The sequence below is a fragment of the Oryctolagus cuniculus genome, chromosome 14, assembly GCF_051225735.1.
Source record: "Oryctolagus cuniculus isolate XC-2025 breed Fujian yellow rabbit chromosome 14, ASM5122573v1, whole genome shotgun sequence".
In the NCBI taxonomy this organism is placed as follows: Eukaryota; Metazoa; Chordata; class Mammalia; order Lagomorpha; family Leporidae; genus Oryctolagus; species Oryctolagus cuniculus.
This window is the reverse complement of record NC_142880.1, coordinates 85,348,857-85,366,542: the sequence shown is the minus strand read 5'-3', so window position 1 is coordinate 85,366,542 and position 17,686 is coordinate 85,348,857. Positions and strand designations below refer to the sequence as shown.

Genomic DNA, 17,686 nt, shown 5'->3' with positions numbered 1-17,686 from the left:
TCCAACATCTGTGGATGAGTTTTTCCTCTAATTACATTCCCTCTATTTTGACAAAGATACAGAATGAAAACAATTCATTAATTCATTCTATAATCATTAATTGAAACTTTATTCTGCTCCAGGCACTGTCATAGGTGCTGGGGATATAATGGGAAATGCCCTCAAGGTGACCAAAGTCTAGAGAGGACAACAGATAAGAAAATGGGCAACTTTCCCTCAATGGAACTGATGCTATTATCAGTGCATGCAAATGTCTTAGGGTCACAGAGTGGGCATCGGCCCAGCCTTAGAGGGTCAGAAAAGCTTCTTGCAGGAAGGGACATCTAAGTTGTGGTCCGAAGAAAGCACAGGGGTGGGCCAGGGGGAAGGGATAGGTTGCGGTTATTGGGTTGGATGGGGTCATATGCCTCAGGCAGAGGGAGTGACTGGGGAGAACTTGCAAGTTAAGGTTTCCTGAAGTAGTTCAAGGTGCCTTCAGTGTGGTAGCAGGGTATGGGGGTTGTTGCTTGTGAGATATAAGACTGCAGAGGTTAGCAGGGTCAGTTCACAGGTGTTCCTCTAAGCTACATTAAGGAGTCAGCAGAATAGCCTTCCACAAACATGGACGCTGGCCAAACTGAGTTCTTCGTCCTCAGCTTCCCTTCTTTGACCAGTTGTCCTCAGAATGGAGCACTTGTCCTCACACATCAGGGAGGCTCCCTGTCCAGCTCCCAGGAAAAGGGTCAACATACTTCCAAATGCTGACTTCAAGTCAATGTTTTGCTTTGTCCAAGAGTGAAAGTGCATTTAAAATCACTTCTTATTATGAAATGAAACACTCTGTCCTCTGAAAAATCAATTTCAGGCCTCAGTGAACAAATATTTGCTCAGGGAGGGGGGAAAAGTGGGGAGCAAGAGAGCCTCTAGACACCTTGAAATCACGCTAAGCTGACCGTGTCACTTTTTAAAACTAGGACACCAAAAACTTGGCCACTTTCTGTAGGGTTTTGCAAAGCTTTTTGCCTTCAGCTCTTTGGGGATTTCCATGTATTTTTAGGCTGTTTATGGATAATGTAACAGGCATGTTTGGGAAAAGTTAAGGGAAATCACCCATGGAGCACATACCAGATTAGGGGGCTGGTTATTCTTATGTTTATGAGAAATGGTCAACCATTCCAGAGGAACAAAAATACATTTGATTGTGGGGCAGCCTGAGGAGTTCTCAGTACTGATAGCAGAGGTTGGTACTGGGGGTCCCTTAGCACACCCACTTTAGAGACCTCTTCTCTTCTCATCTCTTCTTTCTCCCATCCTCTTTACCCTGTTTGTGTTTGCTTCTATTTCTTTTCCCTTCCATTCCTTCTTGCTTTCCTGCCTGTCTTCAGCCTACCATTGATCACGGGAGGCACTGCCATAGATGGTTTCTCTTTCGGGGGTCCTTAATTTGGCCTCTAATATCCAGCAGAGTCAGTTTTATCCATTTAAGTACATTTCTCCAGGAATCAAAACAATAGAAGCCAATCTTCTTGGAGCTAAAGCTCTATCATTTCCTTGATATCAGAGGGAAATTTCCTTTGTGCTCCTGATATATTATCTGCTATGACACCAAGCATAATGCAAACTTCCAGGCATTTTCATACTGACTGAATATGAACAACAAAGTGCACAAGGTTTCCATTAGACGCATGGGTGCTTATCCAAACAGTGATTCTCACTCTTGTGCATTTTCATAACCGACAGGTACTTTTAAATTTCATGCACTGTGACAAGGACTCAGGAAATGTAGGCTACTTGTTAAGTCTACTTTCTGGGGCAGGCATTGTAGCTCAGTGGGTTAAGACATGTGCATCCCATGAGTGACAGTTTGGTCTCAGCTGCTCCACGTCTGATCCAACTCCCTGCAGAAGATGGCCCTTGCCACCTACATGGGGGACCTGAATAGAGTTCCTGGTTTGTGGTTTCTGTCATTTGGGGAGTGAACCAGTAGTTGGAAGATATCTCTTTGTCTGTCTCTGTTATTCTGTCTTTCAAAAAACTAAGTATTTTACAAAATAATCCACTTTTTAAAATTTATTTTGTTTGACAGGCAGAGTGGACAGTGAGAGAGAGAGAGACAGAGAGAAAGGTCTTCCTTTTGCCATTGGTTCACCCTCCAATGGCCGCCGCGGCCAGCGCGCTGCGGCCGGCGTACCACGCTGGTCCGATGGCAGGAGCCAGGTGCTTCTCCTGGTCTCCCATGGGGTGCAGGGCCCAAGCACTTGGGCCATCCTCCACTGCACTCCCTGGCCACAGCAGAGAGCTGGCCTGGAAGAGGGGCAACCGGGACAGAATCCGGTGCCCCGACCAGGACTAGAACCCGGTGTGCCGGAGCCGCAAGGCGGAGGATTAGCCTATTGAGCCACAGCACCGGCCAGTAATCCACTTTTGTTCTTCCAAATTTCTTAGAAATTTAAGTTGAAACAAATTATTTTAATTGTTAGTTATTTACATGAAAAATGAGTTTAAAGGTTTTTCTACACTATCATAAGAAGATATTTTTAGTGTCTTAAAATACATGGCTAAAAATAATATCATTTACAGAGCTCCATTGTCTTTCCACACACTGGGAAGAAACACTTTCTAATTCAGAAAAGATTCAGAATCCTCACACTCCTCTGCTGCCCTATGTCCTCCTCTGTGCTCCTAGGGCCCTGCAGTCAAGTTCCTGCCCCCAGGGTAGCAGCCATCCATGGTGGCACCATGTAGATGTGTGAGAAGGCAGAAGCACAGGGTCCCCTTGCAACACGGGAGCACAGATGAAGGAAGATGTCCTGGGAGGCTTCTCTGCTCCATTTCTAACCCCTACAGCACAGAAGAACAATGTGCAAGATGTATTGACTGTACCATCAGTTCCAGCTTTCCATAATGGGTGTCATGGCTACCTAATGGTCTCTGTGGAATCCACAAACGCTTACTTTTATTTATTTTTACTCCATATAATGATTTCTTAATCAGAATAAAACTTAATGTAAAATATTTTATAAAACATTAAATAATCTATGGAGTTAACATTCTGCCCAATGTCTAAAGTAACTCTCTGGATTTGGTGTTATTTTAGTAAGAAACTAAATATACAATACATTTTAGCCATTAAACGTGGTTTGAAAATAGTCACCAATAATTAGATAAAAACTCAGCCAACCATGCTACTGTTCTTCGTTTCTCCATCTGACATATTCTCCTGCCCGTTTTCAACAGTTTAATGGGTATGGTCTAGTGTAGTGGAATGTAACACACTTTTAGGACCAATGTGCTATGAGACTTCACATAACTCACCACAGGTTCTTCATCTGTAAAATGGAGAAAATATACTTGAAGACAAAATGGGATACCATTTATAAAGCACCTGGCAAGTAGAAGGTATAGGGGAAGTAGGTGCTGTCATTCCTCCTATTATCCTGTTCCTCAGTTGATATCTACTGTGACTAACTGTGACAGGTAAAATCTTATTCACTGATCTATGAAGACATGGAGTGAGAGGAACAGATGGTTTTACATTACGAAAACTGGGGTCAGTGTTGTGGTTAAGCCACTGCTTGCCATGCTGGTGAAAGGAGTCAGTTAGAACAGCAATGGCCGGAAGGTGGAGGGGACAAAGGGCCCTCTGGTAATGTGGACAATTTTCTTAACCTAGCTGGCACACCAGTCTGGATAGGAGGCAAGCTTGACAATGAAGCAGACATAAAGAATTTCATTGATTAGTGGGAAGAAAAGCAGGCTGTAGACTCATGGCCATGGAGAAGGCCAGGTGTCTGTCTGTGACCCGTCTCCGGAGTATGGTGAAGATAAACAGCTCCCCCGACAGGCCCTCAAATAGAGCGTTTCCTTTGTTCTGTGAGAAATGTTTGATTTTTTAAAAAAATGTTCATAGGAGCTTTATTTCTAAAAGACAAACCTTGGAAACAACACAACTATTTCATGGTGAATGGAATTAACAGGATTTGGTACATTCACATGATGGAATACTATTTAGCGATAATAAAGAACAAACACTGAGGATCTAAAAGGCAATATGTTGTGTGAAAAAATTTCTCAAAGAATGATATACTTTATATTCTAGTTATATAACATTCTTAAAGGGAAAACATTACAGTCATAGAAAACAGATCAGTGGATGGCAGGCTTTAAGGTTAGATCAGGGCACTATTACAAAGTAGTAAAAGGAACCTTTGTAGTGCTGTAAAGTTCTGTATGTTGTCTGTGGTTACATTAACATATGAAATCTACACATACGATCGCATATGTAAACAGGGAAAAAAGCAGTATGTAAACATTGTAAAATCTGAGTAACCTCTGTACCTGAGTAAAGTTGCAATGTGTGTGATGATGTTCTATGCTTATATAACATAATAGGAGAATCTATATTATAACTGGCAGAATCTCTGCACTGATTTTGTAACTTATTGAGACATTATAAAAAAATTACCAACAGGCCAAAAAGAACACAAAAACCCAACTGGAAGAGATAAGTCTAGCCTTAGGATTCTGGAAGAGGGTCAAGAAAGTCTTTGTTCTATTCAGTGGTGAGGAATAAAGTCTGCAGAAGAAGAAAGTCTATCAACTTCATGGCATTTAAATGTGGCTGAACTCAAGAGAGGGAAGGCAGAGAGCCATTTATAATTATGGAAATTTGAATCTTCCTGTTGGTTCTGATGGTATATGAAACCTTGAAGGTCATATTAATACCCAAGACATGGAAAACAATATTAGAGTTTTAATGAGGCAGGGGATGGGAAATGAAATGGCATTATCAGTAGTGCATAGTCACATTCTGATTGCAGTGGGGAATGGGTTAGGGGAAGAGAGGATGGAAGAAACCTGGCTGTCAGGCTGTGGTAGTAGTTTGGAAGTTGTGTGATGGTAGATTGGACTGGAGTGGTGGTCATGAGAAAGGAGAGAAATGGACAGATTTGAGTTGCATGCTAAGAGCATGAAAGTAATGGGCCATGGCCATAAGATTAAAAGCAGAATAACTATTAGATAAGTGCTGTGAAACTAAACTATTTCAATGGAATAGTTTGGCAGGAGGATCGTCACATTATGGCAATTTTAGAAACTGGATGGGAAGAATAGATACAATTTGGAGTAGGCATTTGGTGAAGTGGTTAGCATGATGCTTGGGATGCCTGTATCCCACATTGGAATGCCTGGATTCAGGTCCTGGCTCTGCGCCCAACTCCAGAGAAAACCCTAGGAGGCAGCTCGGGTAAGCTGGGTCTCCGTCACCCATGTGGGAGACCTGGATTGAGTTCCTAGCTCCTGGCTTGGCAGGCATTTGGGGTGTGAGTCAGCAGATGAAATATTGCTCTGTTTCTGTATTTCAAATAAATAAAATAGTATTTTTTTAAAAAATAATTTGACAGTAAAAAATGGGCTAGTAGAGGGAGGACATTTTAACAAGAGCGAGTGGTAAATATATTTTAATATTAATAGCAAGAACCTAGTTGAACTGAAAGAGAAGATAATGAAGAAACAACTATAAGGACAAATTGTAAAGAAAAATAAAGAAATGCTTTGGGGAAAGCAAAGGAGAAAGGTAAAAAGGAGTAATGGCCAGTTCATGAGCCTGCTGGGGGACTGTGTGGGAGATCACTCATAGAAAAGGAGGCTGCTTCTACTGGAGTTTGAGAGGGGGAGCAATTGTTTACAGAAATAAGAAGGTCGGATAGTGAGTATGTTTTATCTAGTGACTTCTCTTTTCTCTGTGATTATGACTTTGTTGGGGCTGCCATAACGAAGTAATACAGCCTGGTCTGAAACAAAAGACTGTTACTTCCTTACAGTACTTGAGGCTAAATGTCTGTGGTCAAGTACTGGGCAGGCTGGTTTATTCTGAGGACTCTCCTTAGCTGATGGATGGCTTTGTCTCTTCATATGGTCTTCCCGTTTTGTGCCTCTCTTTCTCTCTCTCCACACTCTTTTTAAGATTTATTTGTTTGAAAGCCAGAGTTACAGAGAAGGAAGGACAGTGAGAGAGAGAGAGAAAGAGAGAGAGAGAGAGATCTTCCATCTGCTGGTTTTCTCTCCAAATGGTGGCAATGACTGGGGCTGGGCCAGGCAGAAGGCAAGAGCCAGGATTCAGGAGCTTCATCTGGAGGCAGGGGTCCCGGTACTTGAGCCATCTTCTGCTGCTTTCCCAGGCGCTTTAGCAGGAAGCTGAATGGGAAGTGAAACAGCTTAAGACTGGATGATCTGCAATGTTTCCAACATGTCTTCAACTGCCTTTAGAGAGTATTTGGTTTTCTTCTTACTTTGACCTGCAAACTGGTAAGCTCTGTTTATTTGACTAGCTGCCCAACTAGCCTATTTCATATTGTCCTTTTTCATTTTTGCACTTGCTTTTGCATTAGAAGTAATATGCCTTGCCGACATGTAAAGCCCAAACAAAGCTCTCATATATCTGTTCAATTTCAATGCCTGTGCAAAATGCTTTCTTGGAAGTTCCAGGTTTTCAAGTCCACCTTGGGTATTTTAACTCCAGCATACTGCTGCCAGTATAAGGGGTTGTGTGGATTCGTCTACATATGCTCCTCTAAAGAAAAGGTTGCTTTTGCATAGTCAAGTTCATTGATATGAAGTTCTGCCAGTTCACGCCAGGCTTCCTGATCTCCAACAAATTGTTCTACATACTCATTCAGTTCCCGAATGGCCTCCACAGTTTCCCCCTGGGCTTTTCAAATGGCAATCTTACACTTCCTTGCAGCAGTGTTAGTTGGATCTTCCTGTAAAATTTGATCATATAGCTGTATAGCATCATCATATCTTTCCACGGCTTCAAATCTCCTGCCCATTAATCGCTTGCCTCTGTGACCACCAGGGATCTGTCTTCTTAACTCCTGAAGACAAAACAATGCCAACTCATCCCGATCCTAGTCTAGGGGTGCAATCATTACCTGTTCATATGTGATCCAATTAACATCTCCAAGCTTAGAAGCATATTCATGAATTAATTCTTCTCCAACTTCCACAATTTGCTCACTGTTCGTGAGTTTCCTTCTCTCCATTTTCTCATTTTCTCTCACATTTCTTTTATATGCATTATCTGAGTTCCACAGTTAGAAGTCTGCCCAAGTGACATCATAAAGCTCTGAGATCTTCGCCATCTTCCCAAAACACAGAAGCAGCAGGAATGTTTGATGTTTTACCCCTACACAAGATGTTGAAACCCCTACGCAAGAAAGCAGTGGAACTCTCTTTCCCCTCCCAGCTATATCCATGGGAGTTTCTTATTTTTCCCTTCTAATAACCATTTATTGCTGAAATTGCCTTTTCATGTGTTCATGTGCTTCATATTTCATCACCGATAGAGAAAGTCCCTAGGGTTCAGCTCACCTATTACAGCAGCATCCCGTATGAGCTCAGGTTGGAATCCTGGCTGCTCCACTTCTGATCCAGCTCCCTGCTAACGCTCCTGGGAATGTAGCGGATTATGGCACAAAGGGCTTGGGCCTCTGCCACCCATGTGGGAGACCTGGATGGTGTTCCAGGCTCCTAGCTTTGGAGTGGCCCAGTTCTGGCTGTGGCAGCCATTGAGAAGCGAACCAGAGGATAGAAGATCTCTCTCTTACTCTTCTTCTCTCTTATGATACTCTACCTTTCAAATAAATAAATAAATAAAACTTAAATAATAGATAACAGAAATTTGTTATATTTTCATTCTTTCAAGCTTATTCTGGTCTTGGGTCCTTTGCATCAGATGCCAATGTTCATGAGGTCGTTTTCTTCCTGTCATTCAAATCTCAGATTAAATATTACCTTTTCAGAAAACTAAAGTAGTCACCCAGTCATTTTTTTTATTACATCATGCATTCCATTTCGATGATCTGCCTTTCACTTACCAGTTTTGGGGATTTTTCAAACTTTTCAATCTCTCTCTTCAGTAGGGTATACTCCACAAGAATAGGGACCTCTTCAACCTTGACAAGTGTTGCCTGTTGGCACTTACAACAGTGCCTTACATATTGCTAAGTGCTCAATAGATATTTGTTCAAAGAGCAAATGCATGTTTTCACCCAGAATTTGAATCATTGTCTATTTTAAGATTTATTCTCCTTTATTTCTTCTATCCTACTGTTCTATTTTAGTATTAATTGCCTCACAGAATTGGAAACTAAGATCTTTACTTGTAGCTACATTCTATTTCTGTCTTTATGTTATTTGTTTCTTTTATTGGCATGGGTCATTTCCTTTACATTTATTAACATGGGCAGAACACACTGGAATCTTTGCTGCTCATATCCTATTCTTCGTCTTGAGTTCATCCTGCATTTTGTTGGATATCAGTTCATTAATTTCTCACTATAGCATCCTGAGCTCTCAGCTCCCAGTAGATTTTGAATTACAATTTTTTTTATTTACTTAGACCATTTCTCTATCCTCTACCATTTATGATCACACTTCCTCTACATCTTTTTATCTCTGCATTTATCATAGTGGCACATTTCAGAGGAAGAACCCATCGTATTTTATGGGAAGGAAGGGAGGACAGCACACCCTCCAAGGACTGGTGGATAATTTTGTCATGAGCTCTGGCAGAGGCAAGCAGAGTCAGAGGGTTCCACTGCCTAAGCGAGAGGGAGGAGAACAAATGGAAAGAGCAAGTTCCTATGTTAGAGAGCTGAACTGGAGAGTTCTGTCATCTGACTAATTGAATGGAGGAGAGAAAATGCGAGAGGAAAGCTTGGTCAAAACAGTAGGGTCATCCAATTCTCTTAGAAAGACGGCTCCACTTTCTACTGACAAAGTGAACGAAACTGGCAATCTCACCTTGTGCGGTGGCAGGAAACAGGCATTAATGGTCCAAGTGATACATGGACTCAGTAATGGGAAAAGATTTCCTGTCTGCCTAACTGTGAAAAATGGAGAGCAACCATTTTTCTATATAAACATAGAAATTAGACTTTGTCAAGTAATGCTCCAATCTACAACACAAACTGTTAGAATATGAAACTACAAAATGACTAAAATATTCCCATCTGTCATCTTCTTATACAAACACGGTTTTTCATAACCACTCTCTACCTGATATAACCCAATAGCCTTTATTAAATGTGGATTTTACCTCACATCACTGTAATTTAATTTTATTGGGCATGAAAAAAAGAGAATCCCTTTAGTGATGTTTTTCTTCATTTCTTTGGTAATAGCATGATGTTAAAAAGTACAAAAGATTTCTAAGTGGGATGTACCATTCAGACGAAGGGAGAGTAGCAGTTCAGCAGATGGTGCGTGAAGACCCACAGAAGAGAGTGTTAAGGCCGGAGATTGAGACTTTGATTAATTTGGAGAGAAGGTCAACCTTCATTACTAAATTCAAGCTCACTGCAAGAGTTTTACAATTACTTGAGACTTATTTTTCCCAGAAAGGAACAATATTATTACCCTTGCAGTGACCCTGGGCGTCCTTCCTCTCCAAAGTCATGTCATAACCACTCAGTACAATGGTGAAACTAAGTGAGATATGCAATACTACAGGGACTGCTGGTGACAGCCAGGGAGGTAGACAGACATAAAATAAATGTATAGATAACTGTGAAACAATCTTAGTGTCTAATCCTAATGAAAAATGAGCCAGGTCTTATTTAGATCCACATTTAGTCTCTCAATCACAATCTCTTTCCTTTCCTTGATGGAAAAGCAATGCTAGAAAAGATGGGAGGGGCTAACCTTTAACTCATGCAAGAAGGAAATTAGCTTACCTAAAGGTTATTAAAATACCAGCTCTTATTATAGCATTCAAAGAAACAAAGCAACTAGAAATTCCAAGCGGAAAGAGGTTTTGAGGGTTACGGATTCAAATGGGAGTCACCATTGCCCCAAGACTCTGGGGACTATTTGGTTTCTGCTAAGAAAGAATTTAAATACGGTCATCTAGACAGATTTATTCTCTAGCTTGAGGCCACACAAGACATGCCACTCTTTGGATAAACTGCACATTATCTTGTGAGGTAAGTTAGCCAGAATCTTAAATCTTGGTAGAAAGACTTCTTTCTAGGAGATAACTGGTCCTTTCTGCTAAACTATGCAAAAATATAAATATACCAGAGTACTTCAAGTAGTTTATTTTGGCACAACAAATTTTTGAAATCCATGCAAACAAGGGCTCTTCAAAACATTCATGGGAAAAATGGATTTCAAAAAACTTCCGCGCAAAAATAAATTTATCTTTTAATTACACTTTCCCTGAAAGTTTGTAGAACATTTAAATTATACACACACACACACACACATACACACATATGTGTCATTTCTGGCAAAAGGAGACAACAGATTTCTTCATTCATGCTCCCCTCTGCCTCTTATACCTTACCTAAAATTTTCAGTCTTTCACATTCAGTCCTCACTCCATTGCTCATTTAGGGTCTACAGACATTTCTCCTTAGTCACATCTTGTCTCAATGCCTTAGTAAGTCATATTAGTAGAGCCTTCTTCCTTACCCCTTCCCCTTTTCTGATTGTCATGAATGCAAGCCATTTGGTTGCCTTTCATTCCAACAATTTATTACAGTTCCTAAGGATTGCTGTTTCTCTCTAACTATTATTATCAGTAGGGACTGCAAACTCTAAGTGCAAGACACGTTACATTTCTAAATGTGCCCAACTTTTTCTTTAAAGTTTAATACTCTCTTGCAATGGTTGTGGACCTGTTTCTTCCTTAACTCATTTCTGGCAGTTCAAGGTCACTGTAGCCATGTATTCCTATTGTTCTCAATCTGGGCCTCCCAGGGAGTCAACCACAGATTCTGAATACATTTTTGGGTACAGACAGGTTACTTACTCTACAATTTCTGATGGTACCAAAGAAAGAAGAAAAACTGGTGACACTAGCTGACATCTTCTGCTATTCTGAAGATGAGAATGAGTTAGCACACAGTCCAGACAAGCCAGGAATCCAAAATAATAATATTATAGAGTTAATCCCTTAGGTGCAATGAAGAAATTAATGGGAGGAAGAAAGAAATTGAAAGGTTATATATAATTATAAGTAGAACTGGAAAACTAAAAATGATTTGTTTAGTGGAACCATCCCTTCACCAAGAGCTAGTGTTTATTTGGCATTCCAGAAATTCTCAGGAAATTTAAGTGTGTATTTTCATGCATGTGTTTTACAGTACTTTCTCTTGCTTTATGACATTTCCTGGATACCCACTGCTAGTGACTTACAGTTTTATAACCCTGCATATTACTATTTTCTTCACATCTACATTAATTGAGAATTTCTCACCAATAAACAGGTCTTCTCAGGGGGGCTGGTGCTGTGGTGTTGTAGGTTAAGCCAGTGCCTGCAGCACCAGCATCCCATCTGGGTGCCGGTTCGAGTTCTGGCTGCTCCACTTCCAATCCAGCTCTCTGCTAATGGCCTGGGAAAATCGTGGAAGATGGCCCAAGTGCTTTGACCCCTGCACCCATTTGGGAGTCCCAGAAGAAGCAACTGGCTCCTGGCTCCTGGCTCCTGGCTTCGTATTGGCCTAGCCCTGGCCATTGTGACTGTGGTCATTTGGGGAGTGAACTAGTGAATGGAAGATATCTCTCTCCTCTCTCTCTCTCTTTTCCTCTCTCCCTCCCTCCCTCCTCTCTGTAACTCTGCCTCGCAAATAAAATAAATATATCATAAAAGAAAACAGGTCTCCTCTTCCTCATTGTCTTAACCCTGCTGGTGCAGGGCAATGGTAATAATCCAGTAATCCACAGTACAGCTAGCTCCTGGATGTGCATTCTGGAAACAAGAGATGCTCACTGCACACACTCCCAAAGAAGTGAAGAAAGAAGGTTTGCTGATTATAGGTGGCGATCAAAAGGTTACAAATAAAGTCAGCTGAAGAAATGTCCCAATGAATTGTTCTGCAAACTTTTTGCTGCAATAAAAGAAGTAGCTTTGGAGGAGCTTGTGATTCAGTGGGTCTGGGGTGAGGACCAAGAATTTGCACTTCTAACGTGTGACTCGGATGCTCAGGCTGGTAGTTCCAGGACCGCACTTTGAGGGGCACTGCTTATTTCAACGGTCATATCAAGGGTTCACAGAGAAAACACACTGCTTGCGCCATTACACACTGCACTCACCAGGGCCACCTACCATTTCTGCATTTGTTCTTCATGAGCATGGGGGAGAAAGAAGAAAACATAAAGTGATGTTGGAAGCACACACTTAAGGGAGCAGAGAGTAGCAAACGACAATGGCGTGGTAAGCGCTTGGAAGTTTTATAAATTCATGTGTGGGGGAGTGGTTGTGATTTAGTTATTTTTTTGTTTCAAAAGGTGGAGCAGGAGTTCTCAACCCTCACGGTGCTTCAGCGTCACCTGCGAGGTCCCCACAGTGTCAGTACACCCTTGGACAGAATCCAGGAGTCTGGAGAATTTTGAAGCAGCTTTTCTATAGATGGCATGTTTAAGTAATAATAATGTTAGAGGAATAAGACAGAAAGCCAAGTGGAGGCTTAACCCCACCGGGGGGAAGAAATGAAAATGCAATCAAGTATTTTCTTTTTAAGAGCTGTACATAGAAGTTCAGGCACTACAGCAGGAGGCGGGGTTTGTGTAATTTACTCCTAGAAGCAGCAGCAGGAAGAAAGCAGAACAGAGACTGGCAATGAAGACAGGAGGCAGTGAAGTCTAAATGAGCCAATCAGTTAAGGAATGACATGCTTTTTATTTGTGTACTCAGGGCTAGATGCAGCCAGGAAGCAATCTGGATGATGGAATCCCTTGTACTTTTAAATAGGCAGCTAGCAGAGAAGAGCTTTCCTTCCAAAAGCCACTTGCGGAAAGACAAAAAGTAGCAATGGATGGCAGAAGGAGAGGAGGTGAGAAAGCCAGAGTGGGAGTGGAGGGCCACGCTAAGGACGTGTTACTAATGAGGAAGAGTCCCTCAGCCACAAGGGCAGGACTTTCTGCACGTGTAGCCAATGTTGACCCGGGAAATCAACCACCCCGTACTCGGTGTACTCTTTAAGATGAATGAAGAAGACTACACATGTGTTCCTATGTGAATGTTTGCATGTGTGTGTAGGAGGGAGAGAGAGAGAGACCAGAGGCAGAGGACAAGTAAAAGCATCGTGTCAGTGACACGTGTGTGAAGTGTGGGTCCTGGTTTTCTGATTAGGCATTCAGGAGTGTCAGGAGCCAATCTCTCCAAACCTGCTGTCTTGTATAAAAGACAGAAGTAAAGATGGAAACCATTGAAAGATCAGCCTTTAGAAGAAAAACATGTAAAAGAAATATTATTCATATATAAACAAAATGTTCTGTCTCTGGAACAACGTAGCACAATCTTGTTTTTCATCTTGCTGTGTGCATACATAAATGGGTACACAAAATTTGGTTTTTTTTTTCCAGCTACTTTGTTATGTTATGTAGTTCTCCCAGATTGCAATGTTTCATTTGCTTTCAAATCTTTATTTTAGCTGTTTGTTTTCATGACATATCCTTCTTTTTCCCCTCCCTAACTGTACTCCAGCATTAGAACCCTAAGATTTTCCCTGACTATTCCTGGATTCACTGACTTTTTATATATCTGCATTCAAGAATTACCTTCTGGGATCTGGCACTGTGGCTCAGTGGGTAAAGCCACTCTCTGCAGTGCCGGCACCCCATGGGGGGCTGGTTTGAATCCCAGCTGCTCCTCTTCCCATCCAGCTCCCTGCTAATGCAACCTGGATGGTGGTGGAAGATGGCCCATGTGCTTGAGCCTGTGCACCCATGTGGGAGACTCACATGAGGCTTCTGGCTTCGGCCTGGCCCATCTCAGGTTGTTGCAGCTGTTTGGGGGAGTGAACCAGTAGATAGAAGGTCTCTCTCTCTCTCTCTCTCTGTCTCTCTCCTTTTCTCTGTAATTCTGACTTTCAAATAAATAAACAAAGCTTTAAAAAAGCACAGTATTACCTTCTATGCACTCCCCTATTCTCCTGAGCTTAAGCACAAAAAGTTTGTATTCAGGAGGTTCCCAATGAATTATGTTCAATTAGTTAATAAAGAAAATATAGGTTGAAGCTTCCAGTAATGGAATCTTCCAGGCTTCTCCTCAGTGTCCATCCTATCCCATCCTCTCTCATCCTATAACAGCCACTGCTTGGGTGGGGTTGACTTTACCCCTGACCTCAGGGATGTAATTTCATTGTCTACACCAGTCAGTGGAATTCTATTCCATCTGCAGCATTGGTTCAGGAATAGTCCTGCTCCACTCAGAATGAAGCTCGGGTCTTTTGCTCTTTGGTTGGGAGTTTTTTCTCTTTATGGATCAGGTAGTGTGCAGATGTGATGACAGGAACTGTGGCAATCCATTTGACAATGTGGGGGAAGCCAGCTTGAGGGTAAAGCCAACCCCCAGAAGGCAGAGCATCACTCAAATGGGAGTCAGGAATCTGATCAATGCAAGCTGAAGGCACAGCCACCACTGGAGGGAACAATCATTTGAGCCAATGTATTCCCTTTACGGTTTAAACCAGGAAATGAGATCGATTACTAAAATGCTCCCCCATTATTTGTTGAGTTCCCCCTGTTTTTAAATCTTTGGGACATGATATGTAATCTGTCTTCTTGCAACGTAATTCATTTAGGGAAATAGTGGCACTATTGGGTAGCATTGACTATGCTGGTAAGATCATTATACATACTTGTGACTTATGCTGTTCTCATGAAAATCATGTTCACAAGTGATAAAATAATGTGAAAACGCTTTCTACCACAATTTCTGTTCAAAATGAATAGTGTTCTGCACTTAGGTAGACCGATACAGGCTGCTTGTTGGATCACATGGCAGCCATGGATATTTCAATCCATTCCCATTGTGGGCACTTTGCAGAAGATGAGCTGTTGGTGGCCACCCCTCTGTGCTTCTTGTGATGCACTACAGGTGGGTACCTTTCCGATGAAACTGAAGAGACCCCAACAGACAAATGGACTTGAGCATCTCTGTTGTGTACATTTCCAAGCAGCACTGCAGCTGGATGTAGAGTCGACAGATTTCAGGGTGGATCTCACCATCTTCCGGGCTGCAAGAGACGGAAAGAGAAGCTCTGAGCGCTCTCAAGATTTCACTCATCTCCCATCTGTCTCAGCCCCGAGAGGGGAACGCACTCAGCACAGATCCCTTGGAACCCTGAGACTAAAATAGAGGACTTCCTGCCACCAAGCCAGTGGCCAGGGTGACAGTTCTTACACAAGTGTCTTTCTGACGAACTGTTTTCTTCCTTAAGTGGCAGGCTTCTGCTGAGAGCTTAAAGTCAGCAACGTTTTAAGTAATTACAAATATCAGACATTTTCAATTTAGCTGTTGGTACAAATTTCCAAAATGTATTTAAGCCATAAGAATCTCCTAGGCTGCAGAAAGAGATTAAAAACCCTTGTTTTTAGAGAAACCAACAAGAGTGATCCCATTGCCAGGTATGATAGCTCCTTAATACTGGGGCCCTAGCATAATGTGATTAGAGAGACAATTTACAAATTATTTTTATCAAGGTTTTTTTTTTTTGTCTCAGTCTAAAGAATATTCCTTATTGTTCGGTATGACTAATTTATGAAAGGCCAAATGTTTTTACTGGAAAAAAAAAAACAGAACATTTTATGAAAGAGAAAAGTAATAAAATTCTAATTGTGCTTGATAATCAAAAACTAAATGGACATCGAACTTGTGCTCGAAAATTTATTCTAAAGTCCTTGAGTCTTCCTCTTGTCGCTCCCCCTCTTTGTGGAGGAACGACACAGGACCCTGCGCTGTTCTTCTGTCTGCTCGGCCCTCCCCGGGTTTGCTGCTGGTTCTTCCCGGGTTGGCTACTGTCCCTTCCACCTCCGTGGAAGGGCGGTTCCCCCTGCCACATTCCCCACTTCCGCAGGGGAGCGGCACACCGCCGGCCGGCTCTCTCGGGGGCTGCACAGGTGTTCCCTCAGATGTTCCCCTTAGATGTTCCTTCTTAGATGTTCCTGGTGCATGCCGTCTCTCTCCTCCTTTATAGTCCTCCTCTGCCAATCCCAACTCGGCTGCCCACACGCCGAGTACGCTGCTCTCCTCCAATCAGGAGCAAGTCCTGCTGTTTATTGGTTGAACTGGAGGCAGCTGGGTAGAAGCTGTTTACTCCTCTCCCAGCGCCATATTGTGGGAAAGCAGATGCATAGAATAAGTCTTAATTCCAGTAACTTAGTCTAGTCCGGGTTGCTCCCCACACCTCTATTCAACATGATAAACATGTTTACATGGGAAAATGACGAAACATGGAATGATCATTTTTGATTAAGAGAGTGATTGTCTATAAAATAATGCTCTTTATTTTATATGCAGCTAAAATAGTGTGTGCCAAATAAAGCAAACTAAATGAAAGAGATAAAGTGTATTGATAGATGAGAAAGGAAAGAAACTCTAAAAAGGAGTGCTATCTCTATTTCTATCTCCAATCAGTAAAAACGCCACAAAATGTGATGAAATAATGCGGCATTTCGATTTGATTCCTTTGCAGAGTGCAAAATATCAGGGGCAGTTATCAGACAAAAATGATGACTTTAGTTTTAAGTTCTGGAATCACAGCAAAAGGAATTTGTATACACACAGTACTTTCTGACGATAATTAGTTTTCATTTTCTACTGATTTAGTAGATGAGCAGGAGTTTACCTAACCATATGGCTTATATAATTCATGAAAATGCAGCATTCTATGCCTCAGTATGAGTGATGCCCGCACAGTCATCCTATGTCTTTCCTGTGTGGGAATCAAGTGTCTCAGAAGAAATTTTGGGTAAAATGTGGCTTTATCTGTAAATGAAAAGATCGCATTCCTTTTTCATTTGTGTCTCCTGGGTCCAGCCCTAGGTCAGCACTGGAAGCCAATGTTCCCTCGGTGAAAATCTCAGGTGTTCTGTCTGCCTTCCTCTCACAGGTGCTTTCTATCTCCAAGTATTTTTTTTCTCCAGCCACCCAGAGTCACCACCCTCACCCCGCACCTGCTATAGTTTCAATGTGATGTGGCTTCCCAATTCATGGAGGGCTTTAAAGCCAGGGTCACGAGTTGGTGGTGCTGGGAGGGTGGAGACTCGATCTCATCATGGTCTTCAGGAGGTGGGCGGAGCAGGAGGTCCCGAGTTCACGGGGTGGGGGCGCGGCTTGCCCTTGAAAGATAGTTCGCCCTAGTTGGTTGGGTCTAAAAGCACAGTTGAGCCTAGCTTTTCTCTTGGGTTTTTGGCTTGTGTTGTGATCCTTCCTCTGCAAACTCCACCATCAACTCTCTGGGGCTCATCTCTTAAGTTCCCAAAATGGTGAGCAAAAACAAAACTCCTTCCCCTGTAAGTAGCTTGGTTTACGTATTATTGTTAGAGTGACAGAAGGCTGCTTAATACACCTCCTACCCCTCACCTCCCAACACACACCCTCCCTTTGATTATTTCATGTCATTTCCAGCCTTTTGAGATGACCCTGATTGTGGTCCGCTCCCTTTTGGTCCAGCTATGTTCTGAACAGACAACAGGAATTAGCAGTACATGTACTAAAAGGTGATCCTGGTGTATTATTTGCCAAATATTGCTTTTTATAGGAAAGTCTGAAGGTAATGTTTTATTACAAAGACAGGCTAGAGGGAAAATATCTTAAGGCAGGCAGGTCTTTCCTGTGCTTCTCACTATCCCAATTGCAGCTGCCTATATTCATTTCTGTATAACATTGGCTTTGGTTGGGTCACGTGGAAATTAA

At 42.1% G+C, this 17,686-nt stretch overlaps 1 protein-coding gene and 1 pseudogene across 3 annotated transcripts in view; both read right to left on the bottom strand.

The window, feature by feature from the left end:
• Positions 1-17,686, bottom strand: part of RGS7BP (regulator of G protein signaling 7 binding protein) — a 126,328-nt gene that overhangs the window by 28,783 nt on the left and 79,859 nt on the right. For all 3 annotated transcript variants that reach the window (XM_002714060.6, XM_070056919.2, XM_017344746.4), the window contains exon 3: positions 14,875-15,005. In XM_002714060.6, coding sequence (XP_002714106.3) covers positions 14,875-15,005 — 131 coding nt within the window. The remainder of the gene's footprint in view (positions 1-14,874; positions 15,006-17,686) is intronic.
• On the bottom strand, positions 6,019-7,418 carry LOC149122418 (ER membrane protein complex subunit 2-like; annotated as a pseudogene).